The sequence below is a fragment of the Macaca mulatta genome, chromosome 4 (assembly GCF_049350105.2).
Source record: "Macaca mulatta isolate MMU2019108-1 chromosome 4, T2T-MMU8v2.0, whole genome shotgun sequence".
Taxonomy (NCBI): Eukaryota; Metazoa; Chordata; class Mammalia; order Primates; family Cercopithecidae; genus Macaca; species Macaca mulatta.
The window spans coordinates 116,589,554-116,607,560 of record NC_133409.1 but is presented as its reverse complement, the minus strand read 5'-3'; the positions used below and the strand labels follow the sequence as shown (position 1 = coordinate 116,607,560).

The window sequence follows — 18,007 nt, the reverse complement described above, 5'->3', positions numbered from 1 at the left end:
TAAGGTGCTCCCAAATTCTCTAGCCTTCCAAGAACTTATCTTTAATTTAGTATAAATTTTTAAACACACACTTGGCTTAACTGTAACATAATTTAGAGCTAGAAATTCAACATCCTCTTAATATTTCTAAAGGTTCTTTGAGGCAGGGGTTGCATACATTTCTTCCTGTCCACCTATCCATTTATTTCATCTGTATTATCAATAATTGCTTTGCATTTTCCTTCTGGAGCTATTTTCTTTATTCTGTCTCCCTTTTCAACCTCAACATGAAACCAAGCTTCCTTTTCTTTAATCCCTTCCTTTTAAGTATTTGTAATGCAGGTTATATAGGCATTTAATAAAAGTTGGATTGAGTGGAGAGGGATTATATTTTACCACAGCATAGTATGTATTTCTATCTAAATATCACTATTATTAATAATTTCTTTTTCAATTCCTTCCACAAGGAATTTTTCGGTTTTTTTCCCTCTGATCTCATTTTCCCATCATTTTTCTGGTCATGTCTTTTTTTATTCCTCTCCCAAGATTTCTTAGCCTCACTGTCCTTCTCTGTTGTCCACAATGAGCCTCACCTTTTCCCTCTGGAAGCCTCAGTAAACTTTAATTATTACTCTGCAATTATGTAAAATATATCTCTATTTTATAACCTATAAATTTTCAAGCCTGGCATCCTATCTTTATATAACCAAATGGGTCTATCACAATGTTTTCATAAGCCTAAGACAACTTTCTGCAGTATTTCTGCTCAAATTATTTTTAATTTGATATTTATTTATTCACCAAATATTTATCTTGGGCACCATGTGTCTGTTAAAAAGAAATGCAAAATGTACAACGAGGAGTGGGTCTCCTAAGGGGAATGATCATTTGTTTTAATAAATGCTGTTGGCCAGCAAAATATTTATGAGGCACTTAATGTAGGTGGCCTGGAAAATGTATATTGGCCAATGGGAGTGAGAGGCTGACAGTTATTTGCCTAAAAGCCATACCTAATACTGTAGGAATGAGTGAGACTTCTGGGGAAGAGAATGGTGAGGCAGAACCTAAGGGAAAACTCACATTTAGAGGATGAAGAGTCACTAAGGCAGTGAAAGAGACAGAAAAGCAGACAAGAGGAGGAAGAAAATTAAAATCCTGTCAGCTTTGAAAGCCAAGGAAGGTGAGCATTTCAAGAACGGTTGTGGGATGGGGAGGGCGGGAAAATGTCAAATCCTGAAAGAATCATGATGAACATGACAGTTCTTAAGAGGCAATTGACTTTCAAGAGAGCAGTTTCATTCAAGGAAGGAGGTTTGAAGTTCAGATTATCTGACATTATTGGGTGAGTGGGAAGAGAGGAATTAGAGGATATTCTTTTGAGAGGTTTCTGCAACAAGAAAGAATTGTTCCGAGAATGAAATGGGAAATTATATATTTTGCAGTTACCCTTTATTAATCAAGAATCATGGGCTCAATTTTCATAGAGAAAATTATTGGAATATGAGGGGGTTGAGATGGAAGCAGAGTACAGCTGGCGGTAACTCAGAAGCTCCAAAACAAACGTGGAAGAAAACAAATTAGAAAGTTAGCTAAGGAGGAAAACATCCAGTGTGCGCTGCTAGATAGCCGGTCATTGTACTGAAGGGGAACATAGAGTACCAAGTAAGCGAAATGAAAACCACGAATATCTAGACACACTCATACAATTTCAAACTTCCAAGGATAAAAGTCCTAAAAAGCGGGGGCCAGGCGCGGTGGCTGACGCTTTTAATTCCAGCACTTTGGGAGGCCGAGGGAGGTGGATCACCTGAGGCCAGGAGTTCCAGACAAGCCTGGCTAACATGGTGAAACCCCGTTTCTACTAACAATACAAAAAATTAGCCGGGCGCGGTGGCGGGCGCCTGTAGTCCCAGCTACTCCGGAGGCTGAGGCAGGAGAATGGCGTGAACCTGGGAGGCGGAGCTTGCAGTGAGCCGAGATCGCGCCATTGCTCACCAGCCTGGGCGACAGAGATTCTGTCTCAAAAAAAAAAAAAAAAAAAGAAAAAGAAAAAAAAAAAAAGTCCTACAAATCTTCCAGATATAAAAGTTGTTCTCTTGTAAGAAGACTCATGGGCAACACTGGATACTAGGAGTCAGTATAGAAGTAGCTTCAAAGTTTAATGAGAAAAAAAACTTAACCCTAAATTTCTAAGGCTAGCCAGACTAACTTTCAAGCGTGTCAGGGTGAGGTAAATCAACTTTGGCCCATTCTCTGTGAATGAATATGTTGAACAAAATGATAAATGAATCCAAGAAAGAAGACAAACGAAGAAACCAAAAATAATCTAATAGTTAAGTATAAATTATTAAAGCACAATGTACGAATGTAATGGTTTGGAAATACATGACAAATGGATATAAAGGAAGAAGGGGAAGTGATAGCAGACCCAAATTATTGTCTTGGCTGGAGAAACCTATAGATGCTGATTAATTAAAGAGATTGACAGATTTTTAAAAGTACACTTTATGTGAAAAATTAGGGTATAACACTTTTAAATAATTAAATTACGATATCTCAAGAAAAAAGCAATGGCAATTCCTATCAATCAAAAAAAAATTAGGAAAGTGCAAAAAATAAACAGCAAGACAACATGGTAAAGACGAACACTAAAATAAGACAGAAGAGAAATGTTCAACATCATAATAAATATAATAAATGTGAGTGGGTTTAATTCCCTATTAAAAGGAAGAGGGTCAGATGGGATTTTTAAAATCCAACTATATATGTTATGTAAAAGATACATGCTTGAAGCAAAATGACACCAAGGGGCTGAAAATAAAATATAGAAAAAGATGTAGCAGACAAATGTATCAACAAAGCAGGAATAATCACATTAATATCAGACAAAATTGGAGTAAACATGAAAAGCACAAATCAGAATGAAGAGAGATGTTGTATGTTGATAGAAATCAAATAGATTCAGATGAAGAAGAGTTAATGTCTGCCCTGCCAACACTACGTGCACTAAAGTATGTCAGGATAAACACTGAACTCTTTGGCGGGGGATGTGGAATGTGGCAATATCGAACAAAATTTAAATTGTGATTCCTCACAGCAAAACCACTTTAGGAGACTCTCTTCAGGTAGAAAAATCTTTGAAGACAACACATATGTCTAGCGATAGGGAAATATAAGGGAGTTATGTAGTTCAAGTACATTTATATCTTCTTGGGCAGTTTAAAAAAAATAAAAATAATAAAATATATAATGTAAGAATAGGAGGATAGAATGATAAAGGACAGATATTATCTTCTGAGATATAGAGAGACTAGATTGGCCCATAACAAAAAAAATATTAAAAGTAAAAAGAGAAAACTGTAAACATAGTACATAGAAGACAGTAAGACTACAATATTGTTTGTGTCATAGTGACATGTCTTTTGTGTCCACAGTTTTAATTTAAATGGTCCTTTAAAACAAATTTTGTGGAATAATAATACGGATGAGATACGCGCTTGGTTTTATATGAAGTACTCTATGAATGAAAAACTAAATTAAAAGTTATTTATAAGAGAAATGTATATATAACTACTGATAACCTTTCTAAAGCGCTGGCTTGTTAATTTAATTTTCATTCAATATTTCATAAGCCTTATATATCAGACTAGGAATAACAATAATGTTCTTCTATCAAAAACAAGATTTTTGTCTGCTATGTTCACAGTTACATCTCCAGTGCCGAGAATCCTGTGTGGAATGTGATGGTTGCTCATTTAATGTTTGTTGAATGAGTGAAATGTATTCATTCCCCAATGCCTTTGATAAAATTCCCTCCTATAAAAAAAATTCTGTCCAGTATGGATGCTAGCTACAGCATAGATGTACTTTTTAAAATAAGTATTAGGCAATCTGAGGTTTCACGTGCAAAGTAAACCTTGATTTAATGCTTAGACGTGGATCAAAATAACTTCAACCTTGAATGATTTGAGAAAATGTCTTGAGGAAATGAAACAACTCTTATGTTACTCAGACTCGTGCATGTGCACACATTCGTGTATGTCTGTGTACAGACCTGTTCATCGAGCTTGGCCAGGTCTTTTACAACTCTTGGTCTGCTGAGAAATAGCCTATATGTTCACGAATCAACTTTCGATCTGAGAAAATGATGTAATTTTAGAGCATAAGGAGACCTTAGAGATCATGTTCCCAGTATCTCCTTTTGCAAGAAGAGGAAACAGGTGCAGGGAATTTAAGGCGTGATGCCCTGAAATATGAGCTGCATCTCCTGATTGCTTATTTATTTTTCCACCCCTCCACATTGAGCCTTAACTTTCATCCCAGTTAAAATGGTCTTAACTATCTTTAGTATGTGAAGCACAGCTTTGAAGATACTAATTATTTGTAGATCTCTCTATAGAATACCACTTGTGCCTTAGTAGTAATAACAACTGATGAAAACAAGCTCAAATAGTAGTTAATTGATTAAAAGAATTTTTATGTACTAGAAAAATACTGAAAGTATTTTCCATGTATCTTAGTTCATTTCTGAAAGATAAGCTAAAAGGTTAAGGGAATAGTTAAGATGGCATTAGAGTTATTTTAGAAATTATAAATGCTATATACATGTCTTAGAAGAATCATTCTTATTAAGAAAGTCAGGTTTGATACTTCGTTCACTAAATGTGTATAAAAGATACTATTTTAAGTTAAAACTTTTTGTAATAAACTAAAATATAGTGGTAGATAAATGGTAAAACATGACCAGAACTACTCTGGTATTTCTAGATTCTCTTTTTAAAAAAGCATTTTTATATAAATATAATAGGTAAAGTAAAACTATGTGGAAAAGAGAGAAACCTTTCTCCCTTACCTCCCTACAAAAAGTAAGCCTTGAAATCTTTCAACTCAGTTGACTGTCATTCAAGTACAATACAGAGGCACCAGAATTACCTAAATACTAGTGTTTTATGAAAAAAGAAGATATTTCATCTACCACTTTTTTTTTTTTTTGGTCAAGCAACCATTAATCTAATCTTTAACCTTCAATTGTAGGGTAGCATTTATTTTGTACTAATAATATACCAACAATGTACCAATAGTAGTACTATAAAATAATGTACAAATTATTTTATGGAATATTTTAAGTTATTTCAGGAAATATATATACAGTGATATTGCTTTAAGTTAAATTCTTCTACATTACACTGTTATAATAAATGATAATGAGCTTTGGTGAATTTAAAAGTACCATACTGGACATAAGCCAGATAAGTCTCCATCCTTTTGGTAGCCCCTATAAAATGTTTTCTGAAGACAGAGTGTGCAGGTCAGAAAGCTTGGTAGAAAAGCAACCAAGCCATGTTCTAGTTTGGAAAATATAGAAATAACCATCCAGGGACAATTCAGTTTACTTTCTTATATTTCTGACTTTCTAAGATCTTGTCAAGAGACACATTAGCAGCAAGGTTATTAAAATTGTATGCTGTAAGAGTTTTAGTCTACTGTAAAAATGTTAACAATTACAGTAAAGCATCTTATTTAGCCACTGGTATGCTAATGTGCTAAATTAAGGTCTGAAACAAATCAACAACAAAAAATATCCAACTGCTAGTACTGTTGAAAGTAGAATTGTATTTGTCATTTATGTGCTTCTCGTCACCAACAAACAAAACATATTTTTAAGCAAACTATTCCTGCTGATTTATAAGAATTCGGTAGTTGTCTCAGGAAGATATGAGATATTAACACACAATTGCATAATGGATAAGACATAGCAAATAATTCCCGTATGATTACACACATTGATGAATTCTTGCATAGAAGACTTGTCCAACTTACTAACATTTCCTGGACAGCAAACAGAATAAGTATAAAAATAATGATTTAAGGGTTTGTCCTCTGAATTTCCTGAAAACATTTTCATAAAATATTTTATTACATAATTTTCAAACAAATGTTTGAGGAGTTCCGAAGGAAAATCTATTATATGTAATTATTTCATTGTTTTTACTTGGAATAATGTTACATAAATACAGCATTATTGTCTAAATACACCAAATATATTTGATAGTCACTTCTACAAAATGTTATGTTAGATAGTGTAACAACATTGAACACTCTTGAACATTTTTAACTTTTCTGTAAATATATTAGCAGTGTGCCCTTTGACTATTTCATGTTTTATCCGTTTTTAGAAGTGCCCTAAAATTACTCATTTGCTTAACAGAGTTACGCCTAGCTACCCAATAAAATCATTTCTGTCGAAGTATTTTGAAAAGCAAGTTTTGTTTTGTTTCTGTAAGAAATAGCATTTTGGGCCGTGTAGCTACATATCTAGCTTTGGGAATGGAACCAAGAAATAATAAGAAAGAAAGAATATCAGTTAATCTCTTAAATTTTAACGATATATCTATCAGATTTCTAATATGTTTAGTATTGATTAATCTTATTTTATTTAAATAATCCAAATATTTATTAATTTATTATATAACTGTCATTCTTGAATTTTTTGGAAGTTTTCTTCCATCTATTGTATTTTTTATGGTTCTTTGGGAAAATGAAATTAGTATATTTATAATCAGTAGTAAAAGTATCCTTTAAAAATTTTTATTCAGTTCATGCTAACTGTAGAAATGTTTTTTTATTATATCAATTCCAGTCTTTTATCCTATCAGCTCTGTCTTTTCACAGAACACTTGGCCATACAGGTACTAAAACAATAATTAAATGAGAATACAATTTTTAAATCTGATAACATTTTTAAACACTATTAAAATCAAGGCAAACTCTTAGAAATTAGAAAGATACCAAAATCCTGATAATCTGGGTTGCTCTTCACTATCAAAATATCTTCCAACTATGTCCGGACACGGTGGCTCACTTCTGTAATCCCAGCACTTTGGGAGGCCGAGGCGGGTGGATCACCTGAGGTCAGGAGTTCAAGACCAGCCTGACCAACATGGAAAAACCCCGTCTCTACTAAAAAAAAAAATACAAAATTAGCCCGGCTTGGTGGTGTATTTCTGTAATCCCAGCTACTCGGGAGACTGAAGCAGGAGAATCGCTTGAACTTGGGAGGCGGAGGTTGCGGTGAGCGAAGATGGTGCCATTGCACTCCAGCCTGGGCAGCAAGAGCGAAACTCCATCTCAAAAAAGAAAAACAAACAAAAAAAACCTCCCAGCTACATTGTGTAGGAAAAATTTTCATGCAAAGTCACTGTGCCGGTTCTGTTTCTAAATGAACAAATTTAATAATTTATATTCCTGCCTAAATATGAGCCTATAAGGCATTAAATCTAATAATATTTTTCAGAAAATATATGGTTGCTTCTCAACAGTACTTACTTGCCTACAATACCTTAAGCCAGTCAGATGATGGAATCTTTCTCCTGTCAGCAAATCATATTTTAATATTCTTTCTTGTTGGGTTGTGATAAATGAGATATCAGTTCCAATGTACAATTGTATGGCTTGAAAGATTTAATTCTATTTCTCTTTGGAGACATATTAAAAGATTATTTTTGTTTTCTCTTTGGAGACAAATTAGCAAGTCATTGTAGTTGAGAACATTGCAGCATTTAAGAAATTGTTATAAAAAATGAATCTCAAGTGTAGCTCAATAATATTTTGATTATAATAGTTTTACATATTTCAAAGGATCAGGTCATGTTTAATGGATTTCCTTGAACTATGAGCTTTAGAATATCAGAAACCATTTCTGATTCATCTTTATGACTTTGTTCCTAGGATACTAATTAATAAATGTTTATTTTAAAAAAAGCTTTGTTTCAGGATGGCGACATTTAATTTTTAAATGAAGCAGTATTAATTTTTTAATAATAACCTGAATATTTATGGATAATAACCTTATTGCCAGCAGGAATTTTGGCCATGATAATCATACATAACTAATTTTCAAGTACTTCACAGAAAATTTTATTTTTCTCCCCATTGAACTAAGCAAGTTAAAGAAATAGTTCTCGACATCTAGAAACTTGCATTTTGGAGAAACAATTCTTAATGTAAAATTTATTTGTTTGATAAATAAATATTGAACTTCAGTTATTTCCAAAGCAGGAAGTGATTTTAAAATTCATAATACTTCCTTTTCCTTAGAAGTTTATAATCTGCTAGAAAGAGTAAGACAATCTAATAATTATAAATAAAGTCAATTTTTAATTCAAAGTCAAGAAAAATAGAAGTTGAGGAAGGCAGAGGTTATGTTTGGTTAATGAGGAGACAGTTCATGGAGGTGCTGCCATTTGAGTTGGGCTTGGTGAGAGACTTACTTGCAGGCATCACTGGAAATGAAGGTGTTTTAAGTTTAGGAAAATGTAAGAAAGGGTGCAGTGGTTTGATGAATCTCATAACAACAAGTAGTGCACTTTGACCACACAGTGCAAGTAGGACATAACTCCAAAAGTTTGTTGAGAAGCAATAATGGCATAGGTGAGGATGACTTCTGTGGACATGTAAACAAAAGATAACTAACAATGTGAAATAGTATTTCCATTGCTAGATAGATTACAGTAATGACTCTTATCTCCTAATCTATTGATGTGTTTGTCTGTATGTTTAAAAATACACATGGTAGAATAAGAAACGGATATGTGTTTGTGTTTTAACTTTTTAATGAATTTGATTTCATATGATGACCCTTAATTTCCAGACAAAAACTTTATAACTGATAATTGACTATCAAAAGTCAAATTTTAAGTCTATTTATTTTTTAATGATCTACTTACATATTCCTGGATTGGGGAAGAAATGACATAAAATTGTACTGAAGGAAATTATTTTCAAAATTTTTCTTTCATGTAACCTTGATTGTATGTGACTTCCAGAGCCTATTGCTTTTTAGCAAGAAGCACAGTGAAAGATTGAGAAAATATACCTAAACATGGAAGTCATCTCTAATCATTTGGGTTTTATACATGAACATAGTTGTTTACCCACCACTTCACTGATAACATAAACATAAAGGTATAGGAAATAACCCTGTATATTCATAAACCATGTACCATGTGTACATATATAATGTTATGCTATACATTATTTCATTTGATTTCATAACTTGCTTTCCATTGCTTTCACCAAAGCAGATCATCTTTTTATTTGGTTATGTTCTTTTTCTCGTGTAACTAATGTAATATGTTATCTTTGCCAACTAAGAATCATTTGAATATGAATCAACCATCCATGAAGAATTTATATTATTCAGAAAGCCTGCTATGCTAAAAGTATACCTCAACCCACTTTCACCACATAAAATAATAGCAAAAATAATTGGTTTTTCCTAAGTTGGGATGATCCAATTGGCCTAAATTTTTATTAGAAGTGAAGAAGATAATGCTATCTTGAAAGACAACACAAATGTTTTAAAAATACCCCATTGTGAGGTATGGAGAGAACTATAACATTATCTGTTAAATCTTACTGTTAATAGCAACTCTAAAACAAAGAAATTTTTTTATTTTGAAACATGGGACGTAAACTTTGGCAGAAGAAACACACTTGGTTAGACAATAGTTTATATATTTCAATTACAAATTTGAATTAAGGCCAGAACAATAGATGTGGAATATTCAAAAAAATACCACCATAGTGTTGTTTTCCCATCTGAAAAAAATCAATGAATTTTAATGTCTTCTCTCTTATAAGGAATTTAGTTATATCAGGACCTCATATTAATTCTCATTTTTTAAAAATAATTTTTCAGATACATTATAGTGATGACCATAATCAACAATTCCAATTCAAACTTCTGATTATGTAATAAGTTTGTAATCAAGTTCATAAAGTATTGAAGAATTTCTTATTGCAAATGTTGTGACTTATGATAAACTATCAGCACTAGTATTCATATAACATTGATTATTGATAAGTAGAAATAACTACGGTGTAGGATATTGAAATTTAATTTGTAGAATATTGAAATTCAATTTGTATTACACATATTTTAAGAGATGTAAATCACATTCCAACTGATAATATAAAATGATTTACTTAAATTTGTTCTATTCTTTAAAAAATGAACACTTCAACTTGTTTTAAACTTAAGAAAGTGTTAAAAATTGAATATGCCACTTTTAAAATCATCCCAAGGCTGTCCATGGTAGCTCCTACCTGTAATCCCAACAATTTGGGAAGCAGCAGTGGGAGGATCCCTTGAGTCCAGGAGTTTGAGATCAGTCTGGGAAAGATAGTGATACCCTGCTCCAACAACAACAACAACAACAACAACAAATACTTTAAAATTAGCTAGGCATGGTGGATGGTGCTTGTTGTCCTAGCTACTTGGGAGGCTGAGGCAAGGTAGAGGATCACCTGAGCCCAGGCGTTCAAGTTTACAGTGAGCTATGATTGCACCACTGCACTTCAGCCTGGGTGACAGACCAAGACCCACGGACATACTCAGACCTCCTTAATTTGAAATCATAGTCTCTCTTAAAAATAAACCATTTTCCTTAGAAAAGAGATTTCCGCCTGTTATCATGCTGCCACTGAGTTGAAGAATTACCTTCTGCTAGAACAGGTTATACAGTTATTTATTACATAATTAAGTTGTAGGCATGAAATAATCTTTTCAGCATTCTTTGCCCTCTCAGTGCCAAAATTACCTTAGTGTGAGCATCAGAGCCCCCAGGTGACTTATGTAAACCTATACTCTGACATAAATGCTGAAAACAATAGACATACCCACAACTTAAAATACAAATTCAAGAGGAAATAAGGTGAAGTATACTGTTGATAAAAATTACTACTAAATTCCGGTGCTATTTCATATCCAGAAACATTCTAATTGCATATAACATTTGAAAATATTGGATAGTCATTCTACATATAAACTTCCTAAATCATTAATTTCCAAAATCATTGAATGAGTGATTAGATACTTCTTATGGCCTGGCAAAACATGGTTTAGGCACCACTTACAGCACACATAAATGAATGGAATGAAAGGATGTTGACAGTAATGGAAAATAGTGATGGATTTTACAAGGTCAAACCCACTGACATTTTATTATTGATAAGTAGAAATAGCTACAGTGTAGGATATTGCCGAAATCTAAGCAAATGAATTTTTAAAAATATATTAAATAGAAGCTATTCTTTTATATTTTCTGCTTTGGATATTTTCTCACCTGACAAAAACAAACACACATTTAGATTTCTCAGATTTCTCAGGGGACGTTCTTTTGAGTAGATTATCTGTAAAAAATTTTATGACACATCAGTCAGGTGCCATGGTTTAATTTTTATGTGAGGATTAGCTAGGACAGATAAAAATGTATGCTAGTCTTTTCTCCTTACATATAAGAATTGGCAGAATTACTGCTTACAAAATACACTGCTTAATTACACTATCTGCAGTGTCAGTGGAACACATTTCACCCAGTCATCTTTGTCATGTTTAAGACACCTGGTCTTAAGGGCCTAGTAATTTTCTTGATGTAAAAAAGATAGCAGCACAATTTCTTGCCCCTCAGTATTCCCTTCCCCTGTCTAAACTCCTATGAGACAGAACCAACAACTATTCCATACATTAGGCTCTGATTTTAGTAAAACCACTTTTCAGTCACAGTTCAATGAGCACAGATCTCTTGCAGAATTCTAAGAATATGAATTTTTAAAAATACATTACATAGAAGCTGTTCTTTTACTCAACTAATTTTTTTCTTTCTTCCATTTGTTTCTGAGTTACTCCCAGATAATTTTTTTCTGCCTTTCTTGAAAGTTCTGCTATCAAATAACAGAAGGCTGGAAACAATAAATTTTATAAATATAACTTTAAAATAGAAAATATTCCTTTACATGTGATTAGAAAAGGGGGGAGGAATTTATTGGGGCAGGGAAGGGAATAATGAGAATGACCAAGGCCATTATATTCCATGAGCCTTTGAAGACACCAAGGGCAACCTCATCTTTGGATGGCAAAAAAAAAAAAAAACAAAAAAACAAAAAAACAAAAAAACAAAAAGAAGTAGTCTGTTAAATGACTGGGTTTACCTTAGAAAAGTTAAGTTACAGGACTGAGTAATCTAGTAACAAGGAAACTGCTGACAAACTTCTGGGGGTGATCATTGTTGAGCAAAGAAGCAGATGCTACCAAGTCAGGATTCTCTGTCTAAAAAAACAACAGTTAACACTGTGGTTGTATTTTTTCTTATGTATTGCTTCAAAACATTATCAGAAAAGAGTACAGTATCTCTGTTAAGTTGACTAAAAATCTGATGTGTCATTTTATTGACTGTTATTATTGTTTTTTGAAATCTTGTTCATGTTTATAGGTTTTCTGACTTGAGTTTTGAGATATTCCAAGCAGATTAGCCTAGCAAGTTTAGAACTGTGAATTTAATAATTATCTTCTAGGTATGTGTAGGAACATATTGCATGAGACAGTAATGTAATTTGTGAGAAATGTCTACACACAAGCTTTCATATACCTTTATTCTGTCTTTAGAATTTGGAATGATGGGAGATCATACAATTAAAAGTCAGCGACCTCGATCTGTTCATGAAAAAAGGGTCCCTCAGGAACAAGCTGATGCTGCTAAATTTATGGCACAAACTGGTAATACGTTAGTTACATTTGTATATTTATTGTTGTTAATTTAATGAAGCCACTGCATGTTTTCATAATCTTTTGCTGCACATTTGTCAGTTTTTGGAGCTGATATTTTTTTTGAGCCATTTTTTTTTGTCACCAGTTAAAGTCCATAAATAAAGTAGCTGTGAATTGAAAAGTGCACAAAAATTATGTAAGAATTATTTTGCTTTCAGTATGGGACATTTAGGATTTACATAGTAGCATTTATGCTAATTAACTACTTAAAATGTATCATTAAATGTTTAAAGAAAGACAGCAAAGTTATTTCTTCAATAATTGATTGACATAAGACTTTCAAAAATTATAACTTTAAATGAAACTTTAGACAAATTTTTTTTAACAATATTGAATATATTGAATTTTTTCAAGTGTGGTCCTACTTATAAGTATTAATTATTGTTAAAATCACAGAAAATATAAACTTTTAAAAATTTTAATAATTTTTATTTGAAAAGAGTTGTGTTATATAAGCTAAATAATAACAAGTTGACAGTGTTAAGTAAGCTGTAACACATTCCAACTAATTAAATATCAACTAAAATGACTTTCTACTTTATAAAATGATTAATTCTAAATTAATTAGATTACTTTTAAAACCTCCCTCCAAATATATCTGTAAATATTTGGAGTATGTATAATTTATGCCTATTATTTAGTTACAGAATTTGAACTAATATATGTATTCATATTTTTTCTTATCATAATAAACGATCTAATTCCATCTGAGTACATTGCATGTAGTACATCCTTAAAAGAAAAAGTGTTTAAACTTTGTTTTGTAAATTTTCAATTGTTACCTTTATTTTGGGAAATTGAAAGCTAACAGTTTTATCTATGTCTTAAAAAATTGTATACGTCTCGATGTTTTGCCATTAATACAGAAGTTTCAAGTACATGACCAATTTCCTGACATGACATTTAGATGGACAGTGATGAAATTCCCCCAAGAAATGGATATTTCCTTCAGTTCACATGTTCTTAGGATAATATTTTTTAGAACACTAGATCTGAATCTGCAATATAAAAATGCAAATATTGTTCAAGAGTTTTGCTCTCAATAATGGGTGAGTAGAAGATTTTGATACATTAGTTGTAAGGAGGTCAAATTTTCAGAACAGGAAGTTTAAAATAAATTCTACAAAGATTCACTTTTAGTTTTTTTGAGATATATATTGCAACCAAATACAGAAATGTAGAAACTTGCTTATCTGGATCCCTTTTTGTGCACCTTCTTGTTTAAGAAAAATTGATTTTCATTTTTACTATTTGTTTGAACAAGTCTAAAAGTGTATTAACAGGTTTAGGCAAATTTCCAAATTTCTAAATGTATTTCTCTTCTTTATAGGGAGCAAAAAGTTTCAACCACTGAGCAGAGATTAGAGACATTAAGTCAAGGCACACGGGCATGGGCTGACTACTCATCAGCACCATCTCGTGGGGGCATTTCTGCAAGATTAAAAAAGGTGTATTTTATTTGTGCAAAAGACATGGCAGACACTGGTTTACTGAAGTTCCTAAAAACTGGAGCCAATAGGAAGTGAAATGGAAAATGATAGTTTTACATTTCCAATAGCGTAACATGATTAGTTTATGCATAAATATTATGCAATTTGGCCAAAAGGTTTTGTACAAGTTTTTTGATTTGTCTGTGACCTAGTTCAGTTCACAATTTTCAGCCAATACCCTTTTGGTAAATTCAAATTTCAAGGAACATTGTGTTTTCCTAGTAAGGAATTACTAATTTCAAAATGATGAGTAATAAATATTTATTATTTTATTTTAACCAAATATAGTATAGACAAACATAAAGACATGTATAAGACTTTAAAATTAAACTATTTCAGTACTGATGTAAAACTGGGAAACTACATTATTTTAAGTAATTTTAAAAATTTATAATTTAACAGAAGACAATTATAATATGAAAAAGAGAAGAAGGTTTTCCTTAAATATTTTCCTAAATTATACTTTCTTTAGGTGTTAAGGTAGTGTGAATAAATACAGGTAAGTGTCACACAATGAAATTTTATAAAAATTAAACTTTACTTATAAAATATTTCCCTGTATTTGTCTTTAAGCCAAAAAAAGACTGTTGCATATAAATAATATAAAATTTGTTAACAGTAATTTGAGAACAAAGAATAAGGCAAAAACATAAATTTAAACAATAACAAAAGACAATATATTTTCATATTAATCATGGAGAAAAAAGCAAAAGCTATCACACTTTAATATTTAAGAATTACTTCTCCAAATGAGTAGCCTGGCCTCTTCAATCAATATGATCAGTAAAAGATTGTAATTAAAAGCAATCTTTCTATAGAGTGATAAAATGAGTGTAACAGTTTTTAAAAAGAGTAACGTTTGATAAAGTAGCAGAGTTTGGACATAAATGATGATGCTGTAATAGCCTATCATGCAATCTTTATTTATCGTTAAGGAGTATAAAATTCAATGATATCATAAAAATACATGTATTTAATATAGACATCTAAATTGAATGCCAATAAGATGACTTAAGATATCCTAGTTACATTTGCTTATGCTTAAGTATCATAGTCATCAATTAATTTATAAACATGTTTACAAAAGTAGTCTTTTATTACAGTGAGGAAAATAGCCTAAATTTGGACTATGTAACATGTTATCTAAAATTTAAAAAAAATAAAATTAGGCTGGGCGTGGTGACTCATGCCTGCAATCCTAGCACTTTGTGAGGCCAAGGTGGGTGGTTTACCTGAGGTTGGGACTTCAAGATCAGCCTGATCAACATGGTGAAACCCTGTCTCTACTAAAAATACAAAACATTAGCTAGACGTGATGGTGCACACCTGTAATCTCAACTACTCGGGAGGCTAAGGCAGGAGAATCTCTTGAACCCAGGAGGCAGAGGTTGCGGTGAGCCGAGATCACACCATTGCACTTCAGCCTGGGCTATAGAGTGAGACTTTGTCTCAATAAGTAAATAAATAAATAAATAAATAAATAAAATTAAAAGTACACTTCTAATTTCATGACTTTAAGATATTAGCAAAAGTTTATATTAATATTTTGTTAATAATTTAAAATGCATTCTCACACATTATCTCACTCAATTTTCACAGAATTTGAAGTAAATATAACATTCATTTTATCAAAGACATTCAAAGAAATAAAATGACTTTCTCAAGGTCACAGAGCTATTATTCAGTAGATTTCCATCAATCACAGGTCTTCTGACTTTAATTGCAATGCTTTTCCAGTTTCCTTTTGTGTTTCATGCTAGGCTAAAGAGCTTTTAGTTCATACTATCTCCAAAGACCCATATATTAAAAACAGTATACTTTGTCTTATACTTGACTATTTTAAAGTCATTGAATATTTTTAACATCTTTCTTATAATGTATATTAGCTGTTCTCACAATGGCCTAATGTTCTTGCCTAGAATGTTCCTCATACTTTTATAAATAAGGAAGGGGCAGCATGGAAAAAAGAAGTATTTAGTGGAAATGTCACTGAAACTATAGGATTTGAGTTATAACAAGATTTTTTGATAGGTAGGCCACTATTTCACTGGCAAAAATTTAATTCAAAATCTGAAAGCCAATATGTTTTATTTATTTATTTATTTACTTTATTTTTGATCAGTGAAGAAAGAGGAAGAGTGATGAGGCCAATTCTGAGCATTCATTATCAAACTTTCATGATCCAGGCACCACTGCTTAGCCTGTTCAGCATCATTGCAGTATCATACATTCAGAAGCAACTCAAATGTTTAAATACTTGTACAAAAGTAATTCAAATATAGGGCTTGATCTGGATTCACTGCTCAGTTTAGTTAAATTATGTTTTTCTGTCATTATGACAATGCAAGAGGAAAAAGGCTGCTTTTGTGGTAAAATAGAACTAATTTTATTCATAACCTTTATCATTTCACTTATGGAATCCACATTGTTCATAATTTTCTTTTAATTAATAACATGCAACCATAATATTTATACCTCACTTAATCTCATCACAGTTTGGAACATCATTTTTAAAAGTACATTATATTTTTCCTAACTTCAGCTTAAATTTTATATTGCTAAATTTATATGCACATATATTCATATATGTGGATTTTTTAACTATTATCCTTCTATTTGGTTTATAGAATAATGATTTTCAATCTTGATAGAGTATTCTTTAATGTAAAAGAACAAATTATAAAGCATGGCTTTAACTGTTATTCAGATAGTCATCCAAGGACATTTTTATGAAATTAGCAATATATACATTTGTGAAGAAAAAAATTCTGAAATGATGAAGGATTATCTATACAGTATTTTCAATTCACACTGATCACAACACTGAAAAGCAGTCCCATTTGATGTAATCTGTCATCCCAGTTACCATTGTCTGTGCCCTTACAATATATGTCCAGTTATAAACAGATGGTCATCTATGCCTCTGGGTGCATGATGCAGAACAATATAAGAGCAAATGCGTCATAATGGTACTACTCAAAGTGTGGTTAGTAGAATAGTGTTTGTCCACAAACTGACCATTATGTCTCTCAAAGGAATAAGCAGTTTACATCAGAATGTAAAACCAACAACTTCCTCAAGCACAGGTTTTATTTCAGCTGACGTTTTATTTTTAGAACAAACTTCTCACTGAGAAAACTTGTGTGTTGAATTACATTCTGGCCCAAACTCCTTCTTTCCTAGAGTACTAGTCTGTGGACCAGCTGCCTTGAGTAGCCCTGCAAATAATTTTCAAGTCATTTACTAACTCTCTAGAAAACGATGGACAAATACATGATCATATTCTACCCTTTGAATTCTATTCCAAAGGCAAATTATAAACAGAAACATTAAATATTATTAAATTGCTCTTTGATCTACTAATCAGTAATACAAAGTTTTGAGAAACATTTCACCTACAAACTTTTCAATGACTAAATGGTTAACTTAAGTAGTTAACTGCCAGCAGCTAAATGATCCAGTGTGAATCTGGAGAAAAACGACTGCAAATTTTCAAATCAGTTTTTAAAATTCATCCTGAACATGATGCCATGGTAGAATTACAAGCCTATTTTGTTGGTCATGGAAATGTTTGACTTTTGAGTCTCCTTGGGACATAATAATAGCAATTTGACATAGTTTCATTGAGATGCTAACTCCAAGAAAATTAATGAATTTAGATATTCATTGGCTTTTTAGAGCTCCATTTTAAATAAATTTTAGTTCCATATCAAATTAATGAAAATTATCAACAAATTTGTCTTTATTTTGAGTTAAAAAATCACTACTCTAGATCATAGGTGAAATTGTTAGCAGAAGGATTTAAATAAATTACCACAAAATAAATAGCTATCAGAGTATGAAAAAGTAGAAAATGCACTAGTAATAAACTATAAATGTCAGTGCTCAATACAATATACATTAGATGTGTCCAAGCTCCCAGGTTTCCACA

The 18,007-nt window shown here is 31.8% G+C and overlaps 1 protein-coding gene across 3 annotated transcripts in view; it reads left to right on the top strand.

Moving 5' to 3' along the window:
- The window catches only part of ADGRB3 (adhesion G protein-coupled receptor B3), a 738,657-nt gene that overhangs the window by 269,428 nt on the left and 451,222 nt on the right, over nucleotides 1-18,007 (top strand). For all 3 annotated transcript variants that reach the window (XM_015136642.3, XM_015136644.3, XM_015136641.3), the window contains one exon: nucleotides 12,425-12,535. In XM_015136642.3, coding sequence (XP_014992128.2) covers nucleotides 12,425-12,535 — 111 coding nt within the window. The remainder of the gene's footprint in view (nucleotides 1-12,424; nucleotides 12,536-18,007) is intronic.